The 27,867-nt window shown below is 34.9% G+C and overlaps 2 protein-coding genes across 2 annotated transcripts in view; one reads left to right on the forward strand and one right to left on the reverse strand.

Moving 5' to 3' along the window:
• LOC306859737 (uncharacterized protein) overlaps window positions 1-27,867 on the forward strand; it is a 708,874-nt gene that overhangs the window by 277,605 nt on the left and 403,402 nt on the right. The gene's annotated exons all lie outside the window — the stretch shown is intronic.
• LOC306859456 (CD81 antigen-like) lies at window positions 1,035-27,274 on the reverse strand. Its single transcript, XM_079400480.1, has 8 exons — window positions 27,101-27,274; window positions 14,292-14,391; window positions 8,351-8,448; window positions 8,070-8,144; window positions 7,904-7,987; window positions 7,344-7,394; window positions 7,056-7,139; window positions 1,035-4,550 (listed from the first exon to the last, which is right to left on the reverse strand). The coding sequence occupies exons 1-8, from the start codon at window positions 27,167-27,169 to the stop codon at window positions 4,485-4,487; spliced, it is 627 nt and encodes a 208-aa protein (XP_079256606.1). The 5' UTR covers window positions 27,170-27,274; the 3' UTR covers window positions 1,035-4,484.

Here is a 27,867-nt window from a genome sequence, read left to right on the forward strand (position 1 = left end):
TTTGGATAAGCTACTCTCTATTAACATGTCTAATAAATTTGGCAAAGATTTACAATAGGAACACAATACATTTACAAACCATTTTAAAATTAGTGCAAAGTAAAGATGACTGATCTGCTTTGTAAGTAAGGTGGTGTTAAGATATGTGAATAAAAAAAATAATAAAAAAAAATCTACTAAACAAAACTAACTCAGAACTAAGTTCAGGCAAAATTTGTTCCGTTGGTAGTTCTACTCAAGCCTGTAAACACACTGCATCCTTAGAGCTTATCAGTATTGAATTATAACATTTGCTTCTATTTTTAGCTCCAAATAGCCCAAAACCATATGAATAAAAGTTTTGTACAGTGTGTAATACCATGTATTAAATTATGTGTGCTTTAATACAAAATTACAAAGTTAAAGATTCAAATAAATCATGAGATACAGTAAAGAAAACTCACTAATGTGCAGCCATCTAAAGGGCTTGGTGAGCGTTAACTAAGAACACATCTGTGTTGGTGAAAAGTGCAAACTGTGCACTGCAGCTGAAACTTTAGCCTGATTCTGCCCTGGTGCTTCCTGCATAGCATGCACTTGCAGCTGACGTGCATTTCATGCCAGAAACACAAGACCAAATTAAGTCCTGCTATAAAGCAGTGATGTGGCCAGCATTACTGTAATGTATGTATTAAATTAAATGATTTGAAAATGCCAAGCTTTACCTACTGCCAAGCTGGTGCCAAATTCACACTGTGTGGGTATTTACACACACACACACACACACGCACACTATCGATATAAGACTCAAGCCCATGTCATGTGATACAACATGGTTTTGATTGTGCTACTAACATTTCACTTCCAGAGGCTTCCATTGCAATCAGTTAAAAAGTTAAGCAGTATTGATGTCATGTGATGAGAGGGCCAACTATGGTCCTGTGGTAAATCCTAGTCAGTCTGCTCGGAAAAGCCTGGGCACCCATAACATTTTTAATTTAACAGACAACCAGTCGGTAACATGAACACGAGAAATCGGCAAAAACACAAGAATCAGAAACTTCAAACAAGTTTATTTGTTCTCGTGCTACAGTGTTCCTGAGAAACTTGAATGCTGTTTTGAACTTGTTCTCCAGAAAATAAATTAAACACAAATTATGAACACTAACATCCAAAGACTGCAGTGTTATGTTTACAGTACAAAAGAAAATCTTGACATTGTTTACACAAAGTGTAGAAATAACACACTAAAAATAGTTTACAAACAGAGCCTCTACTCGAAAGCCACACTACATGCTCCATCTAGTTATTTTAGTCTGAACAGGGTTGCTTTTGGGTATGAGGACAGCTCTACATCAACATTGAATGTGAACGGAACACTTGTTTCATGTGTTACACTCTGTTAGCATCGACTACGACGTATTCTAATCGCTACTCTAATGCCACTTCAACTTGAGGAACTTCAGCAGTGATGCACCAGCAGAAATATATCTGACCAACCAACGGCTGCCCCATTATAAACAACAACAAAAAAAGAGATTTTGTCCTTTTTCAAATCCTTTCATTAAAAAAAAAAAAAAAAAAGTTCAACCAAATACTATGTTGTCTTTTCGGACAAATAAAAAAGGCACCTTAAAATGCATAATATGAAACAACAGTTGCTGTACACTGGCCAAAACTGCTTCTATACACATTAACTGCACAATACAGATGCCTATGATCGCTACAACTACAATGACAACTTATGAAATTCTCACAGATATGTACACAGAATTTAAGACTGAAGATACACTCACATTTACTAATTGCTCGGCGAAATTTTACAGGCGAAATCCAGTCCTTTCAATGGGAATCTGCATGTTTGGGTGAAGGCGAATTAGTTCCCCATGTAGATTTCCCTTACGATCAAGTTGGTCATGTAAATTTTCCACTTTGACCAACATAAAGCTTTAGTTTGAAAGTGACTTCTGTGTGAGCTGCACTTGATGCATTACTACACTATTGACAATAGACCATTTTTGCTGGTGAAATTTTGCCGAAATATCGCTAATGTCACTGTGTGTTGAGACTGTAAGTACATCTGGACTAAGCCAGTTTCAATTCAGTTCATGTGGAAAATTTAATTCTTTACAGATTATAGATACTTCAGTGTTCATTTCAGAATCCTGCGGATTTGATCATTTGAAGTTGAAGAACAGGTGAATTATTTTTTGCCCAATACCAGAATTTTAGGTTAAAAATGTGGGGTTCAATAGTGCGAGACCTCATTGAAAATCCAATTTAAACCTCAAAACACGGCACATGGCACAGATGTGCTTTGAGTGACCTGAGTTCCTTTCCTGTTTCCCTCTCGCATTACTTCCTGTCTCAACTTCACCATCTTATCCAATAAAATCACAAAAAACTACTAAGTAAAAAAAGAAACTCACTAAATAAGTTGATGTGTGTACAAAGGAATTCACATGGACAGTCTCCCAATTATTTCAAAGTCAACCAATGCATTTATAACTTATTCATGCAATTTATATAAATGCATGTTGAAATAATAAAAATAATAACTCTTGAGTAATACTTTATTTTAAGGTGTCCTTTTTAGACATTACATGTACTTACTATTATAAGTAACCCAAAGCCAAACCCTAATCCTAACCATATAGTAAGTACATGTAGTTAATTAGTATTACTCAGTACTTAAATGTATAATTACACTGTAACAAGTACACCTTAAAGTGCAACCAACTCTTCTTCTAATGACTCCACTTAAAGACACTGCTTGAACCATCCTCAATTGTTAAATAAATCAAGCAAATGATTCAGACGTTGTTCATGTCTGATCCGTTTCGTATTCACAGCGCTGATGGTTGGATGCAACCAATTATAGACGGTAGAAGGCACAAGACAGTGTCAGTGGATCTTCAGAGTCTTTACTTAGCTACATGTGTAAAATAACCAGGAAACTCTACACCATAAGATCCAGCTTGAGAATGAGAAGATTTGGCTCCATCATGCCAGAGAATACCGGGCTGTACCGTTATCAGTGGGGGCTTCAGATGAGCCTGGCTATTGCATAACAGAAACCCGATCATTGGTGTTAGCGTGAGTTCAAACGCAAGAAAAGCAGAGCTGGGAATATGTGTTAGTGTGCCTTTCCTGAAGTGGTAAGGACATAGAAAAATTCAGAGCGGAAGCAAGACTTAAAGGTACAGTTCAGGTAAAAATCACCCTCGAGTTGTTCTAAACCTGTATGAGTTCCTTTCAACTGTTCAACAAATAACGAAGATATTTTGAAGAATGTTGGTAACCTTATAGCTCACGGTAGCCATTGACTTCCATAGTATTTTTCTTCATACTGTGGAAGCCAATGGCTACCGTTAACTGTTTGGTTACCAACATTCTTCAAAATATAATTTGTGTTCAAAGTAACTCATACATATGGAAGCCTGTTTCTGCCACTGAATAAAAAAGGTAATTGCGACTTTTTCTCTCACAATTCTGACTTTTTTTTTTTTTTTGCAATTGCGAGTTTACATCTCACAATTCTGTCTAGATATAAACTCGCAATTCTGACTATTTATTCTCAGAATTGTGAGAACTAAACTCGCAATTGCGAGTTATAAAGTCCAGCTCTGAGAAGAAAAAAAGACTGATATGTTCTCAGAATTCTGCCTTAACTCACAATTGCGAGTTTATATCACACAATTCTGACTTCAGAGAAAAAAAAGTCAGAATTGCGAGTTTGTATCAGGCAATTCTGAGATAAAAAGTCACAATTATCTTTTAAATTATTTTATTCAGTGACAGAAACAGGCTTCCATACATACAGGTTTGGAACAGCATGAGGGTGAGTAAATGATTATAGAACTTTAATTTCTATTAAAGAAATATTTACCGGATGATATGGATACAAGGACTCTTCTGAAGATCACCAACATGTGAGTTTTTTGTGCATGTCGTTCTGATCCTTTGGTAAGCATTTGTTTGCGTTTGGAATATATCGATGACGTAGAAAACTACTTTGTTTGTGTACAAACGTAAAGGGAAAGGCATCTGTGGGTCTTCTTCTCACCCTTCTCAGCTGCCGTGGGTTTGCCACAGAAGCCCTGGCATCACCTTACACAATATTTTTATCTCACATGTGAAGCCACGCAGCAACAGCCTGGAATAGCATCAATACATAAATCTGCAAACTCTCGCAGAAAGAGCAGTCAAAATCTAAATTATATTAAAGCAAATTTAACAATTTGTGTTTGTCAGATTTGGCAGATCCAGCTCTGCACCCAACCAGCAGGCATTAAATATAGACAATCCAGCAATTGGATAGAGTTTAAACAACTAGGCTGGACTAACCATTGGTTGGTTGAGGTGTACAGGATTATGAAAGTGGAGTTTGTTTTTGGCTCCTGAGTGGCAGAAGAACACCTTGAGCTTGGTTGGAATGTTATTGTTGTATATGCAAAGGTTACGTGTCAAAGGTGAAAGGTCATGTCCAGTTGAGGAAGACTGTGTTAAATCACCTCCCTGCTGTTTCGGATCGCACAGCATAAGACCATACTGAAGATCATGCCAATAATCTGTAAAAAGAGTAGATGTTACTCATGAAATTAAAATTGACCCTGTTTGCTTCCTTTTTAATCCACAATTATTTATTCCATGATAAATAATTGTGGGTTAAATTCCACAGTTAATATTATTACAACCCGAATTCCGGAAATGTTGGGATATTTTTTATTTTTATTTGAATAAAATGAAAACTAAAAGACTTTCAAATCACATGAGCCAATATTTTATTCACAATAGTACATATATAACATAACAAATGTTTAAATGGAGAAATTTTACACTTTTATCCAATAAATGAGCTCATTTCAAATTTGATGCCTGCTACAGGTCTTAAAAAAGTTGGCACGGGGGCAACAAAGGGCCGAAAAAGCAAGAAATTTGGAAAAGATTCAGCTGGGAGAACATCTAGCAACCAATTAAGTTAATTGACATGAGGTCTGTAGCATAATTAGCTATAAAAGGGATGTCTTAGAGAGGCAGAGTCTCTCAGAAGTAAAGCTGGGCAGAGGCTCTCCAATCTTTGAAAGAGTGCGTAAAAAGATTGTGGAATACTTTACAAACAACGTTCCTCAATGTCAAATTACAAAGGCTTTGCAAATCTCATCATCTACAGTGCATAACATCATCAAAAGATTCAGAGAAACTGGAGAAATCTCTGTGCGTAAAGGACAAGGCCGAAGACCTTTGTTGAATGCCTGTGGTCTTTGGGCCCTCAGACGACACTGCATCACTCATCGGCATGATTCTGTCATTGACATTACTAAATGGGCCCAGGAATACTTCCAGAAACCACTGTGGGTAAACACAATCTGCCATGCCATCTGCAGATGACAGCTCTATCATGCAAACAGGAAGCCATATGTGAACATGGTCCAGAAGCGCCATCGTGTCCTGTGGGCCTAGACTCATTTAAAATGGACTGTTTCAAAGTGGAAAAGTGTTCTATGGTCAGACGAGTCCAAATTTGACATTCTTGTTGGGAATCACGGACATCGTGTCCTCTGGGCTAAAGAGGAGGGAGACCTTCCAGCGTGTTATCAGTGTTCAAAAGCCAGCATCTCTGATGGTATGGGGGTGCATAAGCGCATACGGTATGGGCAGCTTGCATGTTTTGGAAGGCACTATGAATGCTGAAAGGTATATAAAGGTTTTAGAGCAACATATGCTCCCCTCCAGATGACGTGTATTTCAGCACGACAATGCAAAACTACATACTGCAGCTATTACAACAGCATGGCTTCATAGTAGAAGAGTCCGGGTGCTGAATTAGCCTGCCTGCAGTCCAGATCTTTCACCTATAGAGAACATTTGGTGCATCATTAAACGAAAAATACGTCAAAGACGACCACAAACTCTTCAGCAGCTGGAAACCTATATCAGGCAAGAATCGGACCAAATTCCATCACCAAAACTCCAGAAATTCATAACCTTGATGCCCAGACGTCTTCAAACTGTTTTAAAAAGAAGAGGAGATGATGCTACACCATGGTAAACATGACCCCGTTCCAACTATTTTGAGACCTGTAGCAGGCATCAAATTTTAAATGAGCTCATTTTGTGCATAAAATTGTAAAATTTCTCAGTTTAAACATTTGTTATGTTATCTATGTTCTATTGTGAATAAAATATTGGCTCATGTGATTTGAAAGACTTTTAGTTTTCATTTTATTCAAATTTAAAAACGTCCCAACATTTCCGGAATTCGGGTTGTATTATTATTAAAATATACACCACCATTTGGGGTCAGTAAGATTCATTTTTAAAAGAAATTAATGCTTTTTTCCAGCAAGGATGCATTAACAAAAATGATAGTAAAGACATTTATAATGTAACAAACAATTTCTATTTTTAAATAAATGCTGTTCTTTTAAACCTTGTATTCATCAGAGAATGCAGAAAAAAAAAGTTTCATGATTTTTCTTACAAAAATATGGGGCAGCACAACTGTTTTCATCATTGTATCATAATAATCATAAATGTTTCTTGAGTAGCAAATCATCAATGATTTCTGAAGAATCATATGACACTGAAGACTGGCGCAATGATGCTGAAAATACATCTTTAACTTTCAGGAATATATATTATTTCATTATTTGATCATAATAATATATTAAAAGATAAAGATAATATTTAAAATTGTAATGATATTTCACAATATTACTGTTTTTACTGTATTTTTGATTAAATAAATGCAGCCTTGATAAGCATAAGATAAGAGAGTTATTCCAAAAGCACTCCAAAAATCTTACAAACCCCAACCATTTAAATGGTAGTGTATATTAATATATTCTGACTATATTAAATATATAGATATACGATAAAAAAAACAACGTATATACGATAAAAACATAATCCAAAACAAGGAAAATGGTCAGGATGTTGGCTTCAAAAAGCCTTGCTTTAAAGTTAAAAGCATTTAAAAGTATTCAAATGATGAAGTTTGAAAGTTATACAGGATCAGGATTAAAACTCACTAAATTGACTACAGTTGACATAAATGACATAACGGCATTTACCATGAATCCTGCGATTCCAATCCCGACATAACCCACGATGAAGAGCTTCCAGTTGAAAAACTCTTCAATGGCCACATGACATGTCTGCATAGAGTCAAACAGATTGATTATTGACTAATTGATAATATGCATCTCAGTACCACAAGTTCCTAAACAACTCAAGTTCAATGCATGTTGAACAGATGTCACACTAACTGAAGTGTTATACAGTTTTACAAGTGCCAAACATACTAGTGTTCTACTAATTGCATGAATAATGGTCGTCATCTGTGCTTCAGTCATTCTCACCTGGTTTGTTACGGTGTCTGGACACACACTGGTTGAGCCACAGCAGTTCAGCTGCAAATGGGAAGCATTACAAATGTAAATCTTTCATAACAAGGTCAGACAAATATCTAATTTATATTATATTTATATCAGTGTTGTTACTGATAACTGAAACTGTGTAGTTTTTGGTAATTCATATACTGTAAAGCTGAGAAACAAAAATGAGAAATATTGGCTTGAAAATGAATTGAATTAAGTTTAAAAGTTTCAAATTAAAACTGAAATGCAAAAAAAAAATAGAAATGTTTAAAAATGACAAAATCATATAACAAAATTATTAAAACTCAAATTAACATTCAAACTGTTAATAAATATTATAAGACATTTTAAATAAAACTAAAATAATACTCTAGAAGACACTAAATAAGCATATGATGTTTCTAAATAAGCATTGTATTCATAAAATATTAGTAATCTCTATAGGCCAATTGATTTTGTTAATATTTTCCACTTTATATTTACTGTTCCTGTTTAAATCAACAGTGAGATGCCAAAAAAATGAGGTAATAGTGTAAACTCACAGTGACATGGTAGGACTGGACGGTTGCATTATTGCCATTGTCTCCTGCTGATTCGTCATAGAATTGTTTTATTTCCTTAATGATCTAACATAACAAATGAATAAAAAAATGATTATTTCAAATGAACTCTGAATCAACATGACTGGGATCTTTTGCAGTTTAGCACCTCGTCTTTGTTGAGGAACCCAAACACTCCTGCAGCAACTTCTGCTCCAAAGATGACCAGAAGACAGGCGAAAAACTGCCATGAAAGAGAGACACAGTACCTGGGTTACATCTACTTTAGATTTCAAACAGAGTATTTATTTAAAGAAATATTCCAGGAGTTTCTTCTTTTTTTCTATTCTCAAATCAGAACGTTTTAAATAAAACAGCAACATCTTCAAGTTTACTGTCAGTAAATAATATTGTTTTGTTAACTCAAAATGAGAAGTATATCACACTCACCAATCCCAGAAGGCACTGAGACTCCCTCACGGCACCACAGCAGCTGAAGAAGCCCACCAGCATCACCAGACCCCCGGCCGCGATGAGGATATAGACCCCTGCGCAGGACACCAGAACACACAGAGACATTTAATGCTTTAACTGCTGGGAAAATATGAGGAATTTTGCTAAATTAAATATTGCAAAGCATGCAGTATGGCTTATTGCTACTGGCAGCCAAAACATGACTTATTTCAAAACACTTCAAATATTTAATACATTCAAAACGGGGTGAGGGACGTGTCAATTTTAAAATTCCAGTTGTGAGGAAATCTGTTGACTTTTTTTTTTTTGTGTGCAAAGATGATTACAGCAATTGGCTGAATTTTTAATGAAAACATTTGAAAGCCTGCTGTCACAGAAACGTAAAGGTCTGCAATTTTCCACAAAAAATTATTAAAAGTTAATTTATTGTTATTTTACAACTGTAGTACAATTCTACTTTACACTATAGTAAAATAACTATATTAATTGCTATTAACATTAATAGTTAAGTTAAAGCTAAAGTTGTGTTACAATATTAATATATGTATTTCTTATAACAATAATAATAATAATATTATTAAAATAGTTTGGCTTCCTAAAAACACAAGTGGGAATGTAATGAGATACTAAAAAGTGGTTTGAGTCCCCTTTTAGATACAAGTCAATGCATTTTTTAAACATTTTATTTAATGATTTATTTTTATTCTGTTTAATTTGGTCACAAGGGGGACAAGCTCTTAATTTCTCAAAATCCAGTGAAAAACACTCATACTGTATATTATAAAATAGTACTGATAGTTGCATATAATATACAGTAAAAACATAAGCTAAAAATGTAACATAACAACAGTAAAAAATAAATAAATAATAATAATAATCACTTATAATTAGTTTTGGCTTTTAAATGCATAAATATCAGCAATAATGCTGACGATCCTGCAGATTTTAAAATCATGTACTTCCGGTCGGTCCTGCTCCAGCCAAGCAACTGCCATTGATGTGAACTGGAACATTTAAGAATAATTTTCTCCTGGCATTAGTCTCTTTTTGACACTACATTGCTGTGGTTTCAGCAGGGTGTAATGTAACCGAGACACCAGCAAGGGGAAGCACAAGCGTTGAGTCTCTTTGGGAGATGACAGCATGTGTTTGAGCACAGCGTGACCGTGTACAGATGATCTCACTGGCTTTCACTCCAGCCTCTTCCATCAACTTATTGTCCTCATTAGAGCAAAATAGAAAGAGAGCGTGGGGTGCATGAATTCCCATCTGCCTCCGCAACAGAGCAAAGCCGCAAGTCTAATGCCTGACAGGTTCAGTCAACATCAGGGCATGGAGAGTCCACTTATCTAGGATCAGCTTCCTCAGACTCCAGCCTCAAAATGTAATCTAGAGACATGAGGTCTTTAGTTCAGCATGGGGAGTTCATCCTGAGTCGGTATAATTATGCCACAGGAGACCTGAGACAGGTGGGAAGTCTGGAAAAGAGATCGAAGCTCTCCTAAGAGAAAGACTGTAGGGGATATTGTGACCCTTTATCTTGCTATATCATTAAATAGGATAAAAAGGTAGATGATGAGTAATTACTACGCTGCTTGCAATGTCACCCTGTAGTATATCATATTCATCATTCAGGCCAGGGTATTAAAAGCTACAAAAAGGTGCATTTTTTTACCTCAAGGTTACATTTATTTGATTAAAAATACAGTAAAAACTGTAATTTTGCGAAATATTATTGCAATTTAAAATAACTGTTTTCTATGTAAATATATTTTAAAATGTAATTTATTACTGTGATGCAAAGCTGAATTTTCAATATGCTGATATGCTGATCAAGAAACATTTCTGATTATTATCAATGTTGAATTGTGCTGCTTCAGTGTGATATTGTTTATATACAACAGTTTATTAATAAATTAACACTGAGTATCTTAAATTTTAGACAGTTTTGCTAGCTTTATCCATCAATGGAAATGGACTGAAATAAAATCAAAACAGAATTAGCCTTATACATAATGTAGTGGTATGCTGTTCAGTGATTGAACGCATTTTGAACAAATTGGTTGAGTGAATAATTCAATGAGTCATTCAACAAAAAACAACTTGTTTAGTCCCTGAATTAATCAGTGCATTTTACCAAATTGGTTAAGTGACTAATTCACTTTCGGCACTCACTGGTGTAACAATATAAGCTGTAAAAAAGAGTCACTAAAAATCCCCATCACTAGACACAAACAGAGGAAAGTCCCTGCTGTTCAATTAAACATGAGAGACCCTCATAAACACGTCACATGATTTGAGGTGTCAGTCATATCTTTAAAGTGCCCCTATTATGGATTTTTGAAAATGACCTTTCATGCACACAGCTTTAAGTGAAAGAAAACTTCCTGCAAAGTTTTAAATCTGAAAGTGCACCTTATATAAAGTTATTGTCTCTCAGAAGAAAGAGTCGACTCTGAATCATTGAAATGAGTCATTTTTAAAACGAATCCCAAGCCGTTTCATGTTGCGCGCGCAAACCTAGGAAAACTTGATTTTCGTGTTGGTCTGAATGAAAATGCTAATTCATTCTTTGCCACTAGGTGCCGCTTTTGGAGCGGTAAAAGCTCACAAACACTGCTTTAAATGAAATCGACCAATCCCTGCAGATTAGCTGTCATGCAAAGGAGGGGTTTGGAAAAATGAATCGTTGAGCGAATCATTTGGGAGTCGTTGAGCAAGGTAGAAAGAAATGCATATTATAAGAAAATTAAAGTGTTTTTTTTTACCTTGCATGCATGTCAACCTGTTGTTGGGGACTCCCAAAACCAAAATATGAACCTTTCATAACCCATTAAAGGGGCTATTTAATACTAATAATGCTTAGGTTTAGGACTTTGTTCAAAATGCTAGCTCTCAGTATGAGCAATGGTGATACTTGTCTTTGCAAACACCACTAAAATAGCAAACAGTTTGAAAAAGAAAAAATCCCATATACTTCCTCTGTGCAGTGTGTGTGGTGTGTGGCCAAGTATGTGTGACACATACTCGGAATTTGTGCTCTGCATTTAACCCAACATTCACCTGGAGCAGTGGGCAGCCACGACTGCACTAAGTCTTACTCATGCTCAAAAGACTCTCAACATTACCTCAAGCATTTGGGAAACAAAGAGAGTACATTTGAGATGAACGAAAACAAAGTGTGACAGAGAGCGTGAACGCAACCTTTATCTTCCCTCTTGAGTAAAAACATTCTTGTCACACGCTGATTATATTTACACCGTTGCCACAGTAGCTGTGGAGAAGACAAACTTTTGTCATTGCGGACTGTAATCTACAGTAAAAGTCATGTAAAACGTGTGTGTAGATGGAGAGGACTACGAAGCCTGAACTGATTAATGTCAGTACTGTCAGATGGTTTATTCCAAACGATTAAAGTTTAGCTGGTTATACGGCTGGGCGATATGAGCAAAAAATCATATCTCAGTATTTTTTGGCTGATATCTCGGTATTTTGTATGTGGATTAAACAATTAATGTGAATGTATGTAGGCTTATGCTATGTGCAAAAAAGGGTTAAAATCACATTACATTCTAGCATTGTATCATTGCAATCTAAAAACAAAAATAATGCTTTTAAAGTAGTTAAATTTACTAAGAGGCTGAGAGTAAGTTAACCCCTGCTAGATACTATAACTAAATTATTCCTGTAGCAAAAAACAAACAAACAAAAAACATATTTCTTCATTCACAGCCATTTAAAATTATTCTGACATTAATAATAATAATTCCAATATTACATTATGTTGACAAGGGTAATTGCATATAACACAACTTTTTTAAAAAGCACTAATATTTAGAAAATGAAATGAAATAAAATAAGTCTACTCAAGAAACAAGTTACCTACATCTCGGATGACCTAAGTATGAGTAAATAACCCCCCCCAAAAAATTTTATAATTTTTGGGTGAACTATGCCTTTAATGTTATAAAATGTAAAGATTTATGAAAATTTCATTATTTATGAAAACCTATTTTATTTCAATTTATACAGCTCCACTATGATTTTGTAATATTTTCAAACGTCACTTTTTTTAAATTAAAAAATATATAATCATCATAACAATTTGAGTAAAAAGTTAGTAATAATAATAATAATAATAAATAAGTTACATAATAGAATTATTAAAAAATATATTTTAATTATTTAAAAGTCGAAATGCAGGCTGAAATGAGGAAGATGACAAGTCTTCATCTGGGCTGATGAGAAACGACTATGAGACTTTATCACTGGGATCTTGCTGAGGCTTTGAGTCATGCTCACTCACACTGGCTTCTCTTCGCTGCTTTAAGTGCTAAACCCCACAGATGAGGGTGATGTCAGCGCCTAAACCAAGCTTGAAGAGGCTGTCTGAGGATAAGAATATTTCCTGACATCATGAAGTTCTGTTCTCCTCTGCATCCAGATATAGCACTGCATGACCTTCTGGATCTCTCTCTCTCTCCTCCCAGGTTGAACTGTTGCGACAGCAAACCTGAAGTCTTGTGGTTTCCTCCATGTATGCACAACTTGAAATGTCACTTCCTGTTTTCAGAAACACCAACCTCTGAAATGCACAAGAACTCAGTGTGTCTCACAAGGGCTGGGCAGAAGGCCGTGGAAACTTTGCCACCCTGAGAGGCCTCAGATGTTTCCATCCAGTACCAATAAACACTATAGGTCTGTTAGACGCTGCTTTATTTCTGTTTTAAGGGCTACAGTGGGGTCCAAAACTCTGAAAGCAGTAACTTAAATGCGTGTATTCTTTAAAAAAAAAAATATATATATATTTTGCAGAACTGCAGAATCTATAAAAATATCCTATTAATTTTTATATAATTTTATATATATAATTTTAAAACCGATTTACATGTATTAAACATAATATATGGTTTTATATTAATTATAAGTATTATTAAAGTACTATAATTTCATTCATTTTAAAAAATATTTTTGTAACCTTTTTATTAAAAATGTATTATCAGCATAACAATTTGAGTGAAAAGCTAATAATAATAATAAATAATTTACATAATAGAAATATGTATAGTAATATATAGTAATAATAGAGAAAAATATAATAATACAAATAATAAAAATATAATAATAATAGAGAAAATCTCTATAATCTTCAATATTCCATGTTTTTCATGTCTGTCTGGCTACAGCGGGAAACCACTAAATATTTGTTTTAATCATAAAATAAATTATATATATATATATATATATATATATATATATATATATGACATATTATATAGGCTATACTATAATTAAAATGATTTTAGATTTACTAATTAGAATTATTTAAATATGTTAAACAATATAATTAATGTTCTTTTATATTTACTAATTATTTTTTATTCATATTTACATATGACACATTTATTCATTTTGTGTCATTATGTTTATGTTAACTCTAAAACTTATTTTATTTCTAAACTCTAAAACTGCTTATTTTTTTAAATCTTCCTGTTTTAGGTTTTCAATCACATAATGTCAGTGTAGTCTCAGATGCTTCTTTGGCCCCACTGCACATAAATAAGCCAAGAGACAAAAGTAAATCAGTATTTTTAGAGAGCTGCCCTCTGTAACACTGCCAAACTTAGACACACTGTCTGTAAGGCTGATGATACAAGGGGCAACTTTTTGAGCAATATTGCCGGGCAACTTTAGTTAATGTTGCCGTCAGTGGGCAACCAGGAGAGACACAGGGCACACGACCGATCTAAGTATCCAGATGTTTTTTAGAAATTTGTTACCCATTCTCAATGGAAAAGTGCCCAAGTAACACTGCTCAAAACTAATTGCCCGGCAATTTCCTCGGAAAGTTGCCCCGTGTATCATCAGACTAAGGCCTTGGAGCAATATTGTGAAATATTATCAATGAATTACTTACCGATAAAGAAGGTATCAGGTCCGCCTTTTTCTAGAAGAGACACAGTATTTGGATCAAGTCTGAGCCAGAGGCCCACAGCCAGAACCAGCGAACCTATCAACTGCAAAAACAACAGCGAAAGATCTTTAGAGGATGACATTTCAGATCCAAAGAACACAAAAGAGGGCATTTTTGAAGAATCATCATCAGATAAAATCACTAAACCACATGTCGATATGAGCTCAATGACATCAGCTCAAGTTCAATTCCTCAAGATGAATTCATTTGACAAAAATGAATAAGAAAACACTGTCAGAGCTTTATCTATGGCCTGAAAAACTCTGTACTCTTTGTCTTCATTTTTCCTGCAGTTATGGAGAGGTGGCACAGATATTTTCCACTCTGGCAGGATCCTTTCGCTCTTAAATCTGAGAAATGGAAGCTGAAGGCCAAACCATGAAAGGAAAAGCAGACCGTAGAATTCAGCCACCATCACCATTAAACGAACTCTAATTACTTCTGACAAGGAAAGCAGACACTCATCTGTTAACGCTCATCCAAAAGCCCATTCATTTGATTTGTTCCTATAGTTTGATTCAATTTAAAATTCCCTTCTCAGTTTTACTCTCGGACTCCTGTCACCACTGGGTGCAATGTCTAGGGCCCTATGATAGTATGATACTACTACTACTACTAATAAAATTATTATTAAAGGAATACCAGAAAAAAAATATTTAGCAGAAAAATGTAAATACACAACACAGTACCTCTGGAAAAAAAAAAAAAAAAAAAAAAAAAAAATTATATATATATATATTATTAATATTTATATATATATATATATATATATATATATATATATATATATATATATATATATATATATATATATATATATATATATATATATATATATAAATATTAATAATCAAAAGCTCTCTAAATAATTAATTTTATCATATATATATATATATATATGATAAAATTAATTATTTAGAGAGCTTTTGATTATTAATATTTAATGAAACCATTAAAATGGGATTGCAAAAATTAATATAATAGGAGTCAGAATTTGGTAAAAATAAAACTGATTTTGAGAAAAAATTTAACATTTCATAGGGCCTTTAAATGTAATTTTGTTAAACGTTTCATAAATTGTAGTTTAATATTGTAAGTTTCATGATTTGAAATTATTACATTTGAATACAATTTGAACAAAGTCTAGAAAAAAAATAAAAAATAGAATTTGAAAAATAAATAAATCAATCAAATAAAAAAGAATTTTTGAAAAAATAAAACAGATTTCTCAGGTCTGAAGGGCAAAGATCATCTAAGGCCATGAAAAATCATATTACATACGTTTAAAAATAAATCCATGAGGATGATGCAAGACGAGCGGCGCTTTCCTCAGCCTCTCCTGTCTGCTACAGCTGTCATATATAACACAACCCCCCACGGGACAGCAAACCCCTCAAACACTCGGCAGTGTAACACCATCCCTCCCTCCCTCCCTCCCTCCCTCTCCAGAGACCCCCTCCAGCATCAGGGGTTATCTCTGGGACAAAAGACCAACTGTCTGTTTGTTACACACTGCACTATACAGGACAATGAGGAGTGTGTCTAGGCGTGCGATTGAAAAAAATTTAAATACATTTTATATATATATATATATATATATATATATATATATATATACAGTGTTGGGGGTAACGCATTACAAGTAATGCGAGTTACGTACTAATATTACTTTTTTCAAGTAACTAAAGTAATGCATTACTTTTTAATTTACAAGAAAATATCTGAGTTACTTTTTCAAAAAACTTTTTTCCGATTTATTGCCTGACAGTGCGCTGTGTGAACATGCTGTTACTGTAGTCCTATACTAAATGTGAATGTGCATTAATTCATCCCACTCGCAAAAAAACAGATTTAGTATTCTTCAAAATAAATTAAAATGCAAACTCAGAATATGATGCAAACCAGCAGTAATTAAATGTTAAACAACACAAATGTATCTCATTTTATTAACCAATGTCTTTGCTGCTGACCTTTGATGATCCAGTTCAACCATATTAATAGGCAAAAATGACTTTAGATAAACTAACAATTGTGCTTCATTGTTTTTTTATTGCTGAAGAGTGAACCTTCTTCTTCTGCGTTCTACTTTACAGACGTAAATTTACTTTTTTGGGGAGTAACGCAATATTGTAATGCATTACTTTTAAAAGTAACTTTCCCCAACACTGTACATATATATATACTGTATATATATATATATATATAAAGAAATATATACCTGCTCCAAATTGGAGAAATACATAGCCTATATTAGGGCTGGAGATTTAACGCGTTAATTAGATTAATTAATTACGGTGAAAAATAACGTGTTCAAATTATTAACGCATTTAACGCACTTGCGCCGCTCCAGACCTGGCATTTCATAGGCTGCAGTCGATTGATGACAAATATGATGCAGGGCAACAACTCACCGCGTGATGGAGCCTAGAGAACGTAGAATGTCCCTAAAATTAAAGATATGGGGCAAAAATGCCCCTGTTCGCGTTTTTATCTCATATTTACATCACATAGTTAAGCAATATCGTACAAGCAGAAATAGGCTACTGATCTTATACAACAGTTCAATAAGTAAGTTAATATTGTGTTATTTTAGACACAATTTAGTCTGTTAAATTTTTCCAGCGAAAATATAAAGACAAAGCAGAACTGTTCGTCTCCGAGCAACACAGCGGCATTTAATTTCTTAATGCACGTTTTGAACGAACTGGGTGAACCATTCGGTGCTTTGAACCATATTGGCCATAGGCGCATTGGATTTGAAGCGGCGCTGCACAGACCGATCGGTGTATGACATTAAAGTACCGCGAGAGCATCGCAGAGTCGTCTGCTTCACGTGACGTCACACCCTTATAGGAACGCCCACCTGGAGGGCAAAACGAAGCTTAGCTCCACTGACCGCCAGCTATTTTTACGCAGATTGCATCAAGTAGTAATGTAGTAAAACGCAGATATTAAAAGGCCAGATTCAGTGGACACCTTATTATGTATATTTTGTACAGGCAAGAAGATGAAGCCAGAATATAAATGCAATGTGCAAAGTTTCACATTAAATGGCTTCCCATAAAAAAAACATTAGAAGGAAAACACTGAACCGCTAAGCAGACTGCGTTCATATTCCGGCCTCATCTGTTTGTCTGTGTAAATTATGCATCATTAATGTGGTGATTACTGAATTTGATCTTTTAATATTACTGTTTTAAATATATTAAGGCACTTTAAGTGTTTTACAACGTTTTGTCGCCCTGTTTATGATTGAAATATTGCCGCGGCTGCTTAATATGGATTGCAAATTTTGTTCAGAAATATCTTATACCTTTGTTTTATTCTTTTGAGAGGTGATCAAAATAATTGCGGCTGGGAAACAGATGAAAAATTGACACGCTTGTGCTGCAGTTCTATGGATGTTTTGCCCTCCAAGTCTTCGAGACGGTCACGTGACTGAAAGCTATCAATAGCTCTTGAGGTACAGCTATTTTAAATTGTAATAATATTTCACAATATTACTGTTTTTACTGTATTTTTGATCAAGTACACTCTTAAGGTGCTTCAGGATGCCATAGAAGAACCTTTTTGTCTAAATGGTTCCATAAAGAACATTTAATATCTGAAGAACCTTTCAGTTTCACAAAAGGTTCTTTGTTGCGAAAGAAGGTTCTTCAGATTATAAAAAGGTAAGAAAGAGATGGTTCTTTAAAGAACCTTTGACTGAATGCTTCTTTGTGCAACCAAAAATGGTTCTTCTATGGCATCGCTGTGAAGAACCTTTTGAAGCACCTTTATTTTTAAGAATGTAAATGCAGGATAAAAATATCAATTTATTAAAAAAATATATAAATGAATCCCGAGTGAAAACTAAATATACTAAAATGTATTTGAAATACATTTATTTCATGCTAAATATAATACAAATACATTTACATATTAATATACAGTTGTGGTCAGAATTATTGGAACCCTTGGTAAATATGATCAAAGAAGACTGTGAAAATTAACCTGCTTTGTTAATCCTTTTGATCTTTTATTTAAAAAAATCACAAAAAGCTAACCTTTCATTGGATAATAAGAATTTAAAATGGGGGGAAATATCATTATGAAATAAATGTTTTTCTCAAACACACGTTGGACACAATTATTGGCACCCCTAGAAATTCTTAAGAGTAAAATATCTCTGAAGTATACTCCCACTCATATTCACAATTTTGAGCACTCTAGGGTGATTATGAACATGAAATTATCCAGCCATGGCTTCCTGTTTCACAGAAATATAAATAGGAGGGAAAACAAAGCCCAAATTCCCTTAATCATCCATCACAATGAGAAAAAACAAAGAATATATTTCTGATGTGCAGCAAAAGATAATTGAGCTTCACAAATTAGTGAAGTGGCTTTAAGAAAAGAGCCAGAGCAGTGAAAATCCCCATTTCCACCATCAGGGCAATAATTAAGAATTTCCAATCAACAGAAAATGTAATGAAACTGCCTGGAAGAGGACGTGTGTCTATATCGTTCTAATGCACGGTGAGAAGGAGCGTTTGAGTGGCTAAAGACTCTTCAAGGATCACAGCTGGAGAATTGCAGAAAATAGTTGAGTCTCGGGGTCAGAAAACCTTAAAAAAAAATTGTCAAACAGCCCCTACATCACCACATGTTGTTTGGGAGGATTTCAAGAAAAATTCTCCAAACTCATCCAAAAACAAACTCCAGCATATTCAGTTATCAGACACGACTGGAACTTCAAATGGGACTGGCTTCTATGGTCAGATGAAACAAAAAATGAGCTTTTTAGCAGCAAACACTCAAGATGGGTTTGGTGAACACAGGGATAAAAAGTACCCCATGTGTACAATGAAATATACTGCTGTATTTGTGATGTTGTGGGCCTATATTTCTGCTGGAGGTCCTGGACATCTTGTTTAGACACATGGCATCATGGATTCTATCAAATACCAACAGATAAAAAATCAATAAGTGACTGATTCTATTAGAAATCTTATAATGGGCCATGTTTGGATCTTCCAACCGTACAATAATCCAAACACAAACCTCAAAAACAACACAAAAATGGGTCACTGAGCACAAAACCAAGCTTTTGCTATGACCATTCCAGTCCTCTGACCTGAACCCTGTAGAAAATGAGTGAGCTGAACTGAAGAGAAGAAGCACCAACATGGAGCTGTGAATCTAAAGGATCTGGAGTGATTCTGGATGAAGGAATGCTCTCTGATCTCTTGTCAGGTGTTCTCTAACCTCATCAGGCATTATAGGAGAACATTTAGAGCTGTTAAACTGACAAATGGAGGTTTCAGAAAGTATTGAATAAAAGGGTGCCAATAATTGTGTCCAACGTGTGTTTGAGAAAACATTTATTTCATAATGATATTTCCCCCCATTTTAAATTCTTATTATCCAATGAAAGGTTAGCTTTTTGTGATTTTTTTAAATAAAAGATCAAAAGGATTAACAAAGAAGGTTAATTTTCACAGTCTTCTTTGATCATATTTACCAAGGGTTCCAATAATTCTGACCACAACTGTACTTAATAATAATCTGCAATTGTACTTTTGGCATACTAAACTGGTATAAGTCTGCTAAACTGGAACAATTTTGTGCTTAATGCACTTTAATTGTGTGGAAGTAATGCTGAAGTCCAACTAAAGATATACTGAAGTACATTTGATTGTGCTAAAGTGAAACGAGTGCAAGTATGTTAATAGATTTGAACTATATTAGTATAGTATAAAATAACTTTTTTTACTAGGGAAGTAATTCTGAATAATTATAAATAATTCTCAAATATTTTGTGTTAAATTTAAATACCATAACAATGCATCAAAAATAGTAAGAATAACAAATAAAAAGATAAGAAAGACAATTAAAAACTGGAAAAAAACATTTTAAATGAGCAAATGCCAGAACGCTAATATGAGTCAGCTTCAGTCCTGTTTCCACTCTTATAAATTCCCTGTTGGGGCACTTTTGGCTTGCTATTGTTATTTTACATACAGTATATGGAAAACATATTGGCTTTTTCAAGTTTATTGGGATTTTGTGGTTCAAATTTTTTAAATGTAAAAGCAATTGAGTTTTCATTTGTAGCAAAAAAGAAACTGGCCATGATTGTGGGAAGTCGTGGCCTAATGGTTAGAGAGTCGGACTCGTAATCGAAAGGTTGCGGGTTCGAGTCTTGGGCCGGCAGGGATTGTAGGTGGGGGGAGTGAATGTCCAGCGCTCTCTCCACCCTCAATACCACGACTGAGGTGCCCTTGAGCAAGGCACCGAACCCCCAACTGCTCCCCGGGCGCCGCAGCATAAATGGCTGCCCACTGCTCCGGGTGTGTGTGTGTGTGTGTGTGTGTGTGTGTGTGTGTGTGTGCGTGTGTGCATTTGTTCACTACTCACTGCTGTGTGTGTGCACTTGGATGTGTTAAACGCAGAGCACCAATTTCGAGTATGGGTCACCATACTTGACAATACGTCACGACTTTACTTTTAAACCAGCAGACTCTGCTTTGATGTTTCATGTTCCAAGTGACCATCTGAACACAATATAAACTCGAGATCATGAGATTATATGTCTACATTCCCTAATGAAGAACTTATAGCAAACACCAAAACAACAATTTAATGCTGGAAAAGCCGAAGGAGGTACGTTTCAAACAGAGTCGTAATGGAACAAGAAAAACAGAAAAAAGAATTGGTCAACCCAAACCCAGGAAAAGCCGATTAGATCTCCTGGTGGAAAACAGAATCCAGTCCGCTCAGGGAAGTTTCCATTTTAACAGCGCTCATGTAGTGCACTAAACCACACACTATACTGGTCAGAGTGTTAGCCGAGAACCAAATAAAGGGTCGTTACTGGCACTGATGGTTCATTGAAGAACCTTTAACATCCATGGAACCTCTCCATTCCACAAAAGATTCATTATAGTGAAAAAAAGTTATTTAGATTCTTAAAATTTTCTTCACACTAAGGTTAAAAAAAATGCATGTAGAAATATCTACCCTTGAGAAAAAAAAAGAAAGAAATCTATATTCTAAAATGTATTTGAAATACATTTATTTTGTGCCTTTATACTACAAATGTGTTTACATATTTATGTGCTTAATAAAAATATCCTACTTTTAGTGTACTAAACTGGTAACAACTAAATCAGAACAGCTAATTTTGTGCTAAATGCACTTTCATTGTGCGGACGTAGTGCTGACATCCAACTAATGATATACTGAACTTAGTATATTTGATTGTGTTAAAGTGCAACTATTGCAAGTATACTTCATGTACACTTTAAATATCTTGCTTTTGAAGACCGATATTATTCAAAGATCATACAATCCTCATCAACAGTTAAAACACATTAAAACACATTTTAGGCTTAATATTAAGAAATGTGCATTGTGCACAAGTAGTATTCCAAATACATTTTAATTAGAATTTTATATCAGTAAGTCTCAAAGTAAATAAATGTGTTAGATTTGAAGTATACTTAGCATGAAATAAATGTATTTGAAATAAATTATGGCATAGTTTTATTTATTTTTATTATTTTTTTTTTTTACTAGGATAGGATAATAATCTATCATTTTCCAGTTCTGCAAATTATCTGTGAATACAGTACCCTTGTTGTTTTGATATACTATAATGATTACAGTATTGAGAGTGTGTGGGAGGAAAGGGAGTGTGTTCTATTATCTGATGATCAGGGGTGTGGCGGAACACACACTCTCTGCACACACGCACGCACACACACACACACGTTGGTTTTTGTGGTTTATGGGGATTCTCCATATGTGTAATGCTCCATATGTGTAATGTGTGCTATTGCCCTACACCTAAACTGAGCCCTCACAGGAAACTTTGTGCATTTTTAGATTTTCAAAAAAGCACCATTTAGTATGTTTTGTAAGCCTTTTGAATTACGGGGACATAGGCAGTGTCCTCATAAACCACCTTCATATTGTAATACCTCTGTCATACCCATGTCATTATACAAATTTGAGTCCTCATAAACCACATAAACATGCACACACGCACACACACACACACACACACACACACACACACACATCCCTACAGACATGAAGTCATTTAAACGCCTAATGGTGTTTACCACAAAGCCACTCCTGTCCTGTTAGCATCAATTACAGGAGCATTCTCATAACTCATGCGCCTCTTTCTCTGCTAATGTGCCTCTCTTCTTTGGATCAAGTCTGTGTCAATAGAACAAATGGTGATTAAGATATATAAACCACTCCTGAGTCCAGTCCAGTTTCATTTATAAAGCACATACTAAAGCTGTAGAATTGGCCCATAGTGCTGTACAACTGTAGCAACACTTGTCATTTCTTTGATGCTAAAATACTTTTTTCCACCCAACTTTGATATGCAGTGTGTGTTTAGTTCCAGTAAAAAAGTGGCTTTGTTTAAACATCTAGACAAACTCTGGCAGCATTTTAACATTATTTTGCTAATGAGTTATAATGGAGTAGACCCAAAAACAATTCATTCTGTTTCCTTTTTACCTGAGGTTCAGTAACATTATTCCTGCCACAGTAAGGGGGTCATATAGTTTCATTTGTCTTTCAAGACATTTTGCAACTCTGACCTCACTCTTTTATGCCTGCATGTCCGCTGTGCCCCTGACAGTACAGATGCACAATCTGACAGCATTATTAATAATAAATGATGTTCTATGATTTAACACACACCATGGGAGTATGATTCACTCTTAGCAGAATAGATTATCCAAGATTAGACATATATCTGTTTGGATTTAAGGGTAAAGCACACACATAATGAATGAATGAATGAATGAATGAATGTATGAATCTTCTTCCATTTAAACATATGGAAAGTTCAAAACAAGTTTATAATTTAACAACGCTGTACAACCAGAATTCCGGAAATGTTGGGACGTTTTTTAAATTTTAATAAAATGAAAACTAAAAGTCTTTCAAATGACATGAGCCGATATTTTATTCACAATAGAACATAGAGAACATAACACATATTTAAACTGAGAAATTTCACACTTTTATCCACTAAATGAGCTCATTTCAAATTTGATGCCTCTTACAGGTCTCAAAAAAGTTGCAAAAGTCTTCTATGGTCAGACGAGTCCAAATTTGAAATTCTTGTTGGAAATCACGGACACCGTTCCGGGTTAAAAAGGAGGGAGACCTTCCAGCGTTTCATCAGCGTTCAGTTAAAAAGCCAGCATCTCTGATGGTATGGGGGTGCATAAGTGCAAATGGTATGGGCAGCTTGCATGTTTTGGAAGGCACTATGAATGCTGAAAGGTATATAAATGTTTTAGAACAACATATGCTCCCCTCCAGATGACGTGTATTTCAGCAGGACAATGTAAAACCGCATACTGCAGCTATTACAACAGCATGGCTTCGTAGTAGAAGAGTCTGGGTGCTGAATTGGGCTGCCTTCAGTCCAGATCAGAGAACATTTGGCGCATCATTAAACAAACAATACATCAAAGACAACCACAAACTCTTCAGCAGCTGGAAACCTGTATTAGGCAAGAATGGGACCAAATTCCAACACCTAAACTCCAGAAATTCATAACCTTGATGCTCAGACGTCTTCAAACTGTTTTAAAAAGAAGAGGAGATGCTACATCATGGTAAACAGGCCCCCATCCCAACTATTTTGAGACCTGTAGCAGGCATCAAATTTGAAATGAGCATAAATGCACAATGTGCATAAAATTGCTAAATTTCTCACATTTGTTATGTTATTTATGTTCTATTGTGAATAAAATATTGGCTCATGTTATTGGAAATTCTTTTAGTTTTCATTTTCAGTTTTCAAAAAACGTCCCAACATTTCCGGAATTTGGGTTGTATTTAAGCATTCATGGCTGAGGGATTTTCTGTTGAAACTGACAGCATGTCACAGATGTTGTCCATATTAAAACATTCCTTTATGAATGATGATGATGATGATAATCACAATCAGCCACTGCATGCTAAACACCGTCAGTCAGACAGCATGAAAGATAATATCTGCGAGATTAATGTGGCTCTAAACAGGTCAGAGATCATTATCCTGTACAATTTCCTCTCTCTGTCCTATTCAGTCTAGTCCTAACTGTGCCCATTTTCCATGGCTGAGCTGCCAGGTTATGAGGGAGAGGTTTACACTGGAAAAAAAAAAAAAAAACTGGTCCTGTGACTGTTCTGAGACTATTTAGGTTTTTGTGTCAAACTGAACAGAGCAGAGCTCCCATGCAGAGATTTCTCTGGTTAAACATTTTTTTTTTTTAATATAAAACTCATCCTTTAATTGATTGGTATGAACAATCCAGCTACATTTTGAGGAGAAGCAAGTCAGCATGAACATTTTCAGCTCTTCTGTTTGATAAAATACAGATGCTGATCAAATAACTGTTGTATCACTAAAGATGTTTTTGCCCAAGAAGTTGTGTGTTTTGTGTCATTTTACTAATGGCACACTGGTTAACTAGGTCAGGAACTGTCTCTCTTCAGCTCTCTCTCACAATCTCTAACCATTTTCTATCCTATTTCCCTTTTGACCTCTTCATCAGGCTTGACACGCTCATACTTCTATTCTTCAGTTCTATTTAACCACATTACCCTGTTTTACATTAAAAGACAAAGGCCTTGTCTGTCCACTGGTGTTTCTATTCAGAGTAGCCCACTGCTGGATATTTTGAAAGGATACTTAATGTAACATGAAAGGAGATGAAGCTCATCTGGATGGCATAAAGCCTGTGACTTGCAGTGCCACCAAAGCCTTACTAGAGCAACAGAGATTGGAAGTTATGGCCATTTGTTTCACAAAGTCTCGTTCAAAACATCTCCAACACTGATGCACATTGCAGGTGTGGAAGTGGAAAAAGTTACACTGAGAAACACAGGAGCTTCCTTTGACTGAGGTATGCACGTTTGGGATAAGTGTTTGGATAAGCTCAGATAATGAATGTTTGGAATACTTGAAAAAAAAAAATGGTGTAGGATTTACTTCAGAAATTGCTAAATTACACAAATAATTAGGCAAGAAACACATTGAATTAAATGTGTAAACACTGAATTAGACTGAATTCCAATAATCTAAAGTTTTATTCACTTTGAATTTTTTTTTTTTTTTTTTTTTTTACAGTGAGTAAACTGCTTACTGTTTTTATGTGAAAAGTATACGGTATGCATTGTGCGAACTGCACTATTAATGCATGCTTATATGTTGCATGATTAGTAAAGTGAGTGAATGCAATTTTCAATGCAATTTTTTTGTCTAAATGTCTTTTTGGTTAGCCTAAAATTAAATATGCTCCTCTCGCTGTACACTTCAGATTTTGGCGAATGTAGAACGTAATCTATGCATTCAAGTATATATTTTGACATACAGTTTTATATGTCCTAATTTAGACAGCTAAGCATACATGTGTGTGTGTGTGTGTGTGACAAACTGAAGATCCAGCTAAAGGAAAATGTCACTAGTTTGGAACTTTGGCAAATCCTGATGCTAAAATGGCTGAAAATGTGGGGGGGGAGGCATGGTAATGTAATATAAAATACTAATAAATCTTTACAAGAGTTTTGTTATTGTGGAAACAGACAATTTTCATAAAGTTCAGACTTATTTAATAGGAATTTAGGCGTTTTTGTGCAATGCTTAAATGCAGAAACCACATTCACATCAATTATTATTAAGAGCTCCAAAACATTACTCCAAGCTTAATGACAAGTCAGGATGATACACCCAAAGACAGACCTCTCAAAACCTTTTTGACCAAGGAATTGGTCTTTGTTGGTTGTTTGTGATTCCTGGAAAAGGTTTTATATGTATTATTATTTATTTATATATTTAATAGAGAGCTGAGTTTATATAAATTTATGGTTATAATATAAATACTCTGTTGAATTTTTAAGATTCCATTACGTTCAATGATGTTTCCTGCCTGAAAATTACCATTTTAAAGTTCCTCGGTATGTCCAGGTTTATCATGACTTCAGGAACCATAGCAAGAAAGGCTTGAAGAAAAATACCACCAAAGAATTCAAATGTTCCCATAACTGATTCCTCTTTTTTATGAACATCCTATTTCTTTTTCTAATATTTTATTTTAAGAGTAATTATTACAATCACTCAGATTAAGATGAATAAATTTAGAAGTTAATTCCCTCTCGAAAACTCCTGGAAAGTTTGAGCATGAACTGTGATGTTCCTCTGAGAAAGATCAGGATAGATTGCTTGCTGTTCCACAAGTTTATGGTAAATCAGATAAAAGTGTCAGCTTAATGAAAAAAAGCCAGCCCTTCATTACATTGTGGTCCCTGCACCAGTTAATGCCCATATAAGGAGTTTAATTCATGAATGAATCTTTTAATGAACAAATCATTCTTATGAATTTACCCAGTTCACTAAAGTCTCTCCTGGTTCTCCCTGTCCTGACTGTCAGTGAACAGATTCAAAAGATTCAGTCAGTGGGGTGAATCAAAAACACACAGTGTCCGGCTGCTGCCCTCCAAACAAACACGCTGAAGGAAAAAGGGGCGGATCTTCCCCCAGTGGAAAATCTGATTTGAGTCGTACATCAGTGAGATCTCACCCTGCCTCCCAAGCTTTAAATCCTTGCATAAAGTGCGTAAACACACCAACACACACAACCAATAAATGACTCGCAAAGTGCACGCAAAACTGGCTCCACATTGCACAATAGCCTACACTGAAATACCACACACCGTAGCATGCAAACACAACACTATGCATTACTTACCCAGAATATAAAGTTGAACACGAAGAGGAGATATTTCACACATTTCATACCGCCTTCAACTTTCCCCATGGTGAAAGTATAATTTGACGGGCTCTTCTTTCAAAACCAGTCCGGCTTATAGTGTAAAAGGCGGAGATGCTGTTGCACTGCACGAGCTCTGTCAACATCTGCACTAGTAGCAGCAGCAGCGGCTGATCGCTTCAGTCCCGCCCCACTGAATAATGTGCTGGGGGTAACTCGAGGGGGGTTCGGGAGGGGCAATGGTCCATCTGCGCTCCGCACAGTGACTTCTTTCATGGGACCATGCGATCCCAGCCAAAACAGAGAAAACTTTTAAATGCTTGTTTGTTTAATGGAGAACTACTGAGCACAAGCACATAAACATTTAGAAACATTTTCACTCTTAAAATAATTTCTAAATTAAAGTAAATATGAAAAATCATATAATGAAACCATTTTTTCCCTTCAAAATATTTATTTGTCATGGGTTTACTTTTCAATTATTATTATTATTATTATTATTATTAAAGTTAAAAATTATTACATTTCAAAACGGTGGTTACATGTTTCTACAGTGGAATTTAATATAATTTTCTCCCAATTTTCTGCAGCTTTAAAATTGTAATTTGTAAGGCTATTTTTTTTTAAATTGATATTCCTGTTTATTCATATGTTTATTTTTGATTTGGGTGTGTTTACTTTTTTTTCCCTTTCACCTTTTTCTTGTATTTTCCAATTGCCTCAATAACAATATATATATATATATA

Source organism: Barbus barbus (assembly GCF_936440315.1).
Source record: "Barbus barbus genome assembly, chromosome: 40".
NCBI classification, from domain to species: Eukaryota; Metazoa; Chordata; class Actinopteri; order Cypriniformes; family Cyprinidae; genus Barbus; species Barbus barbus.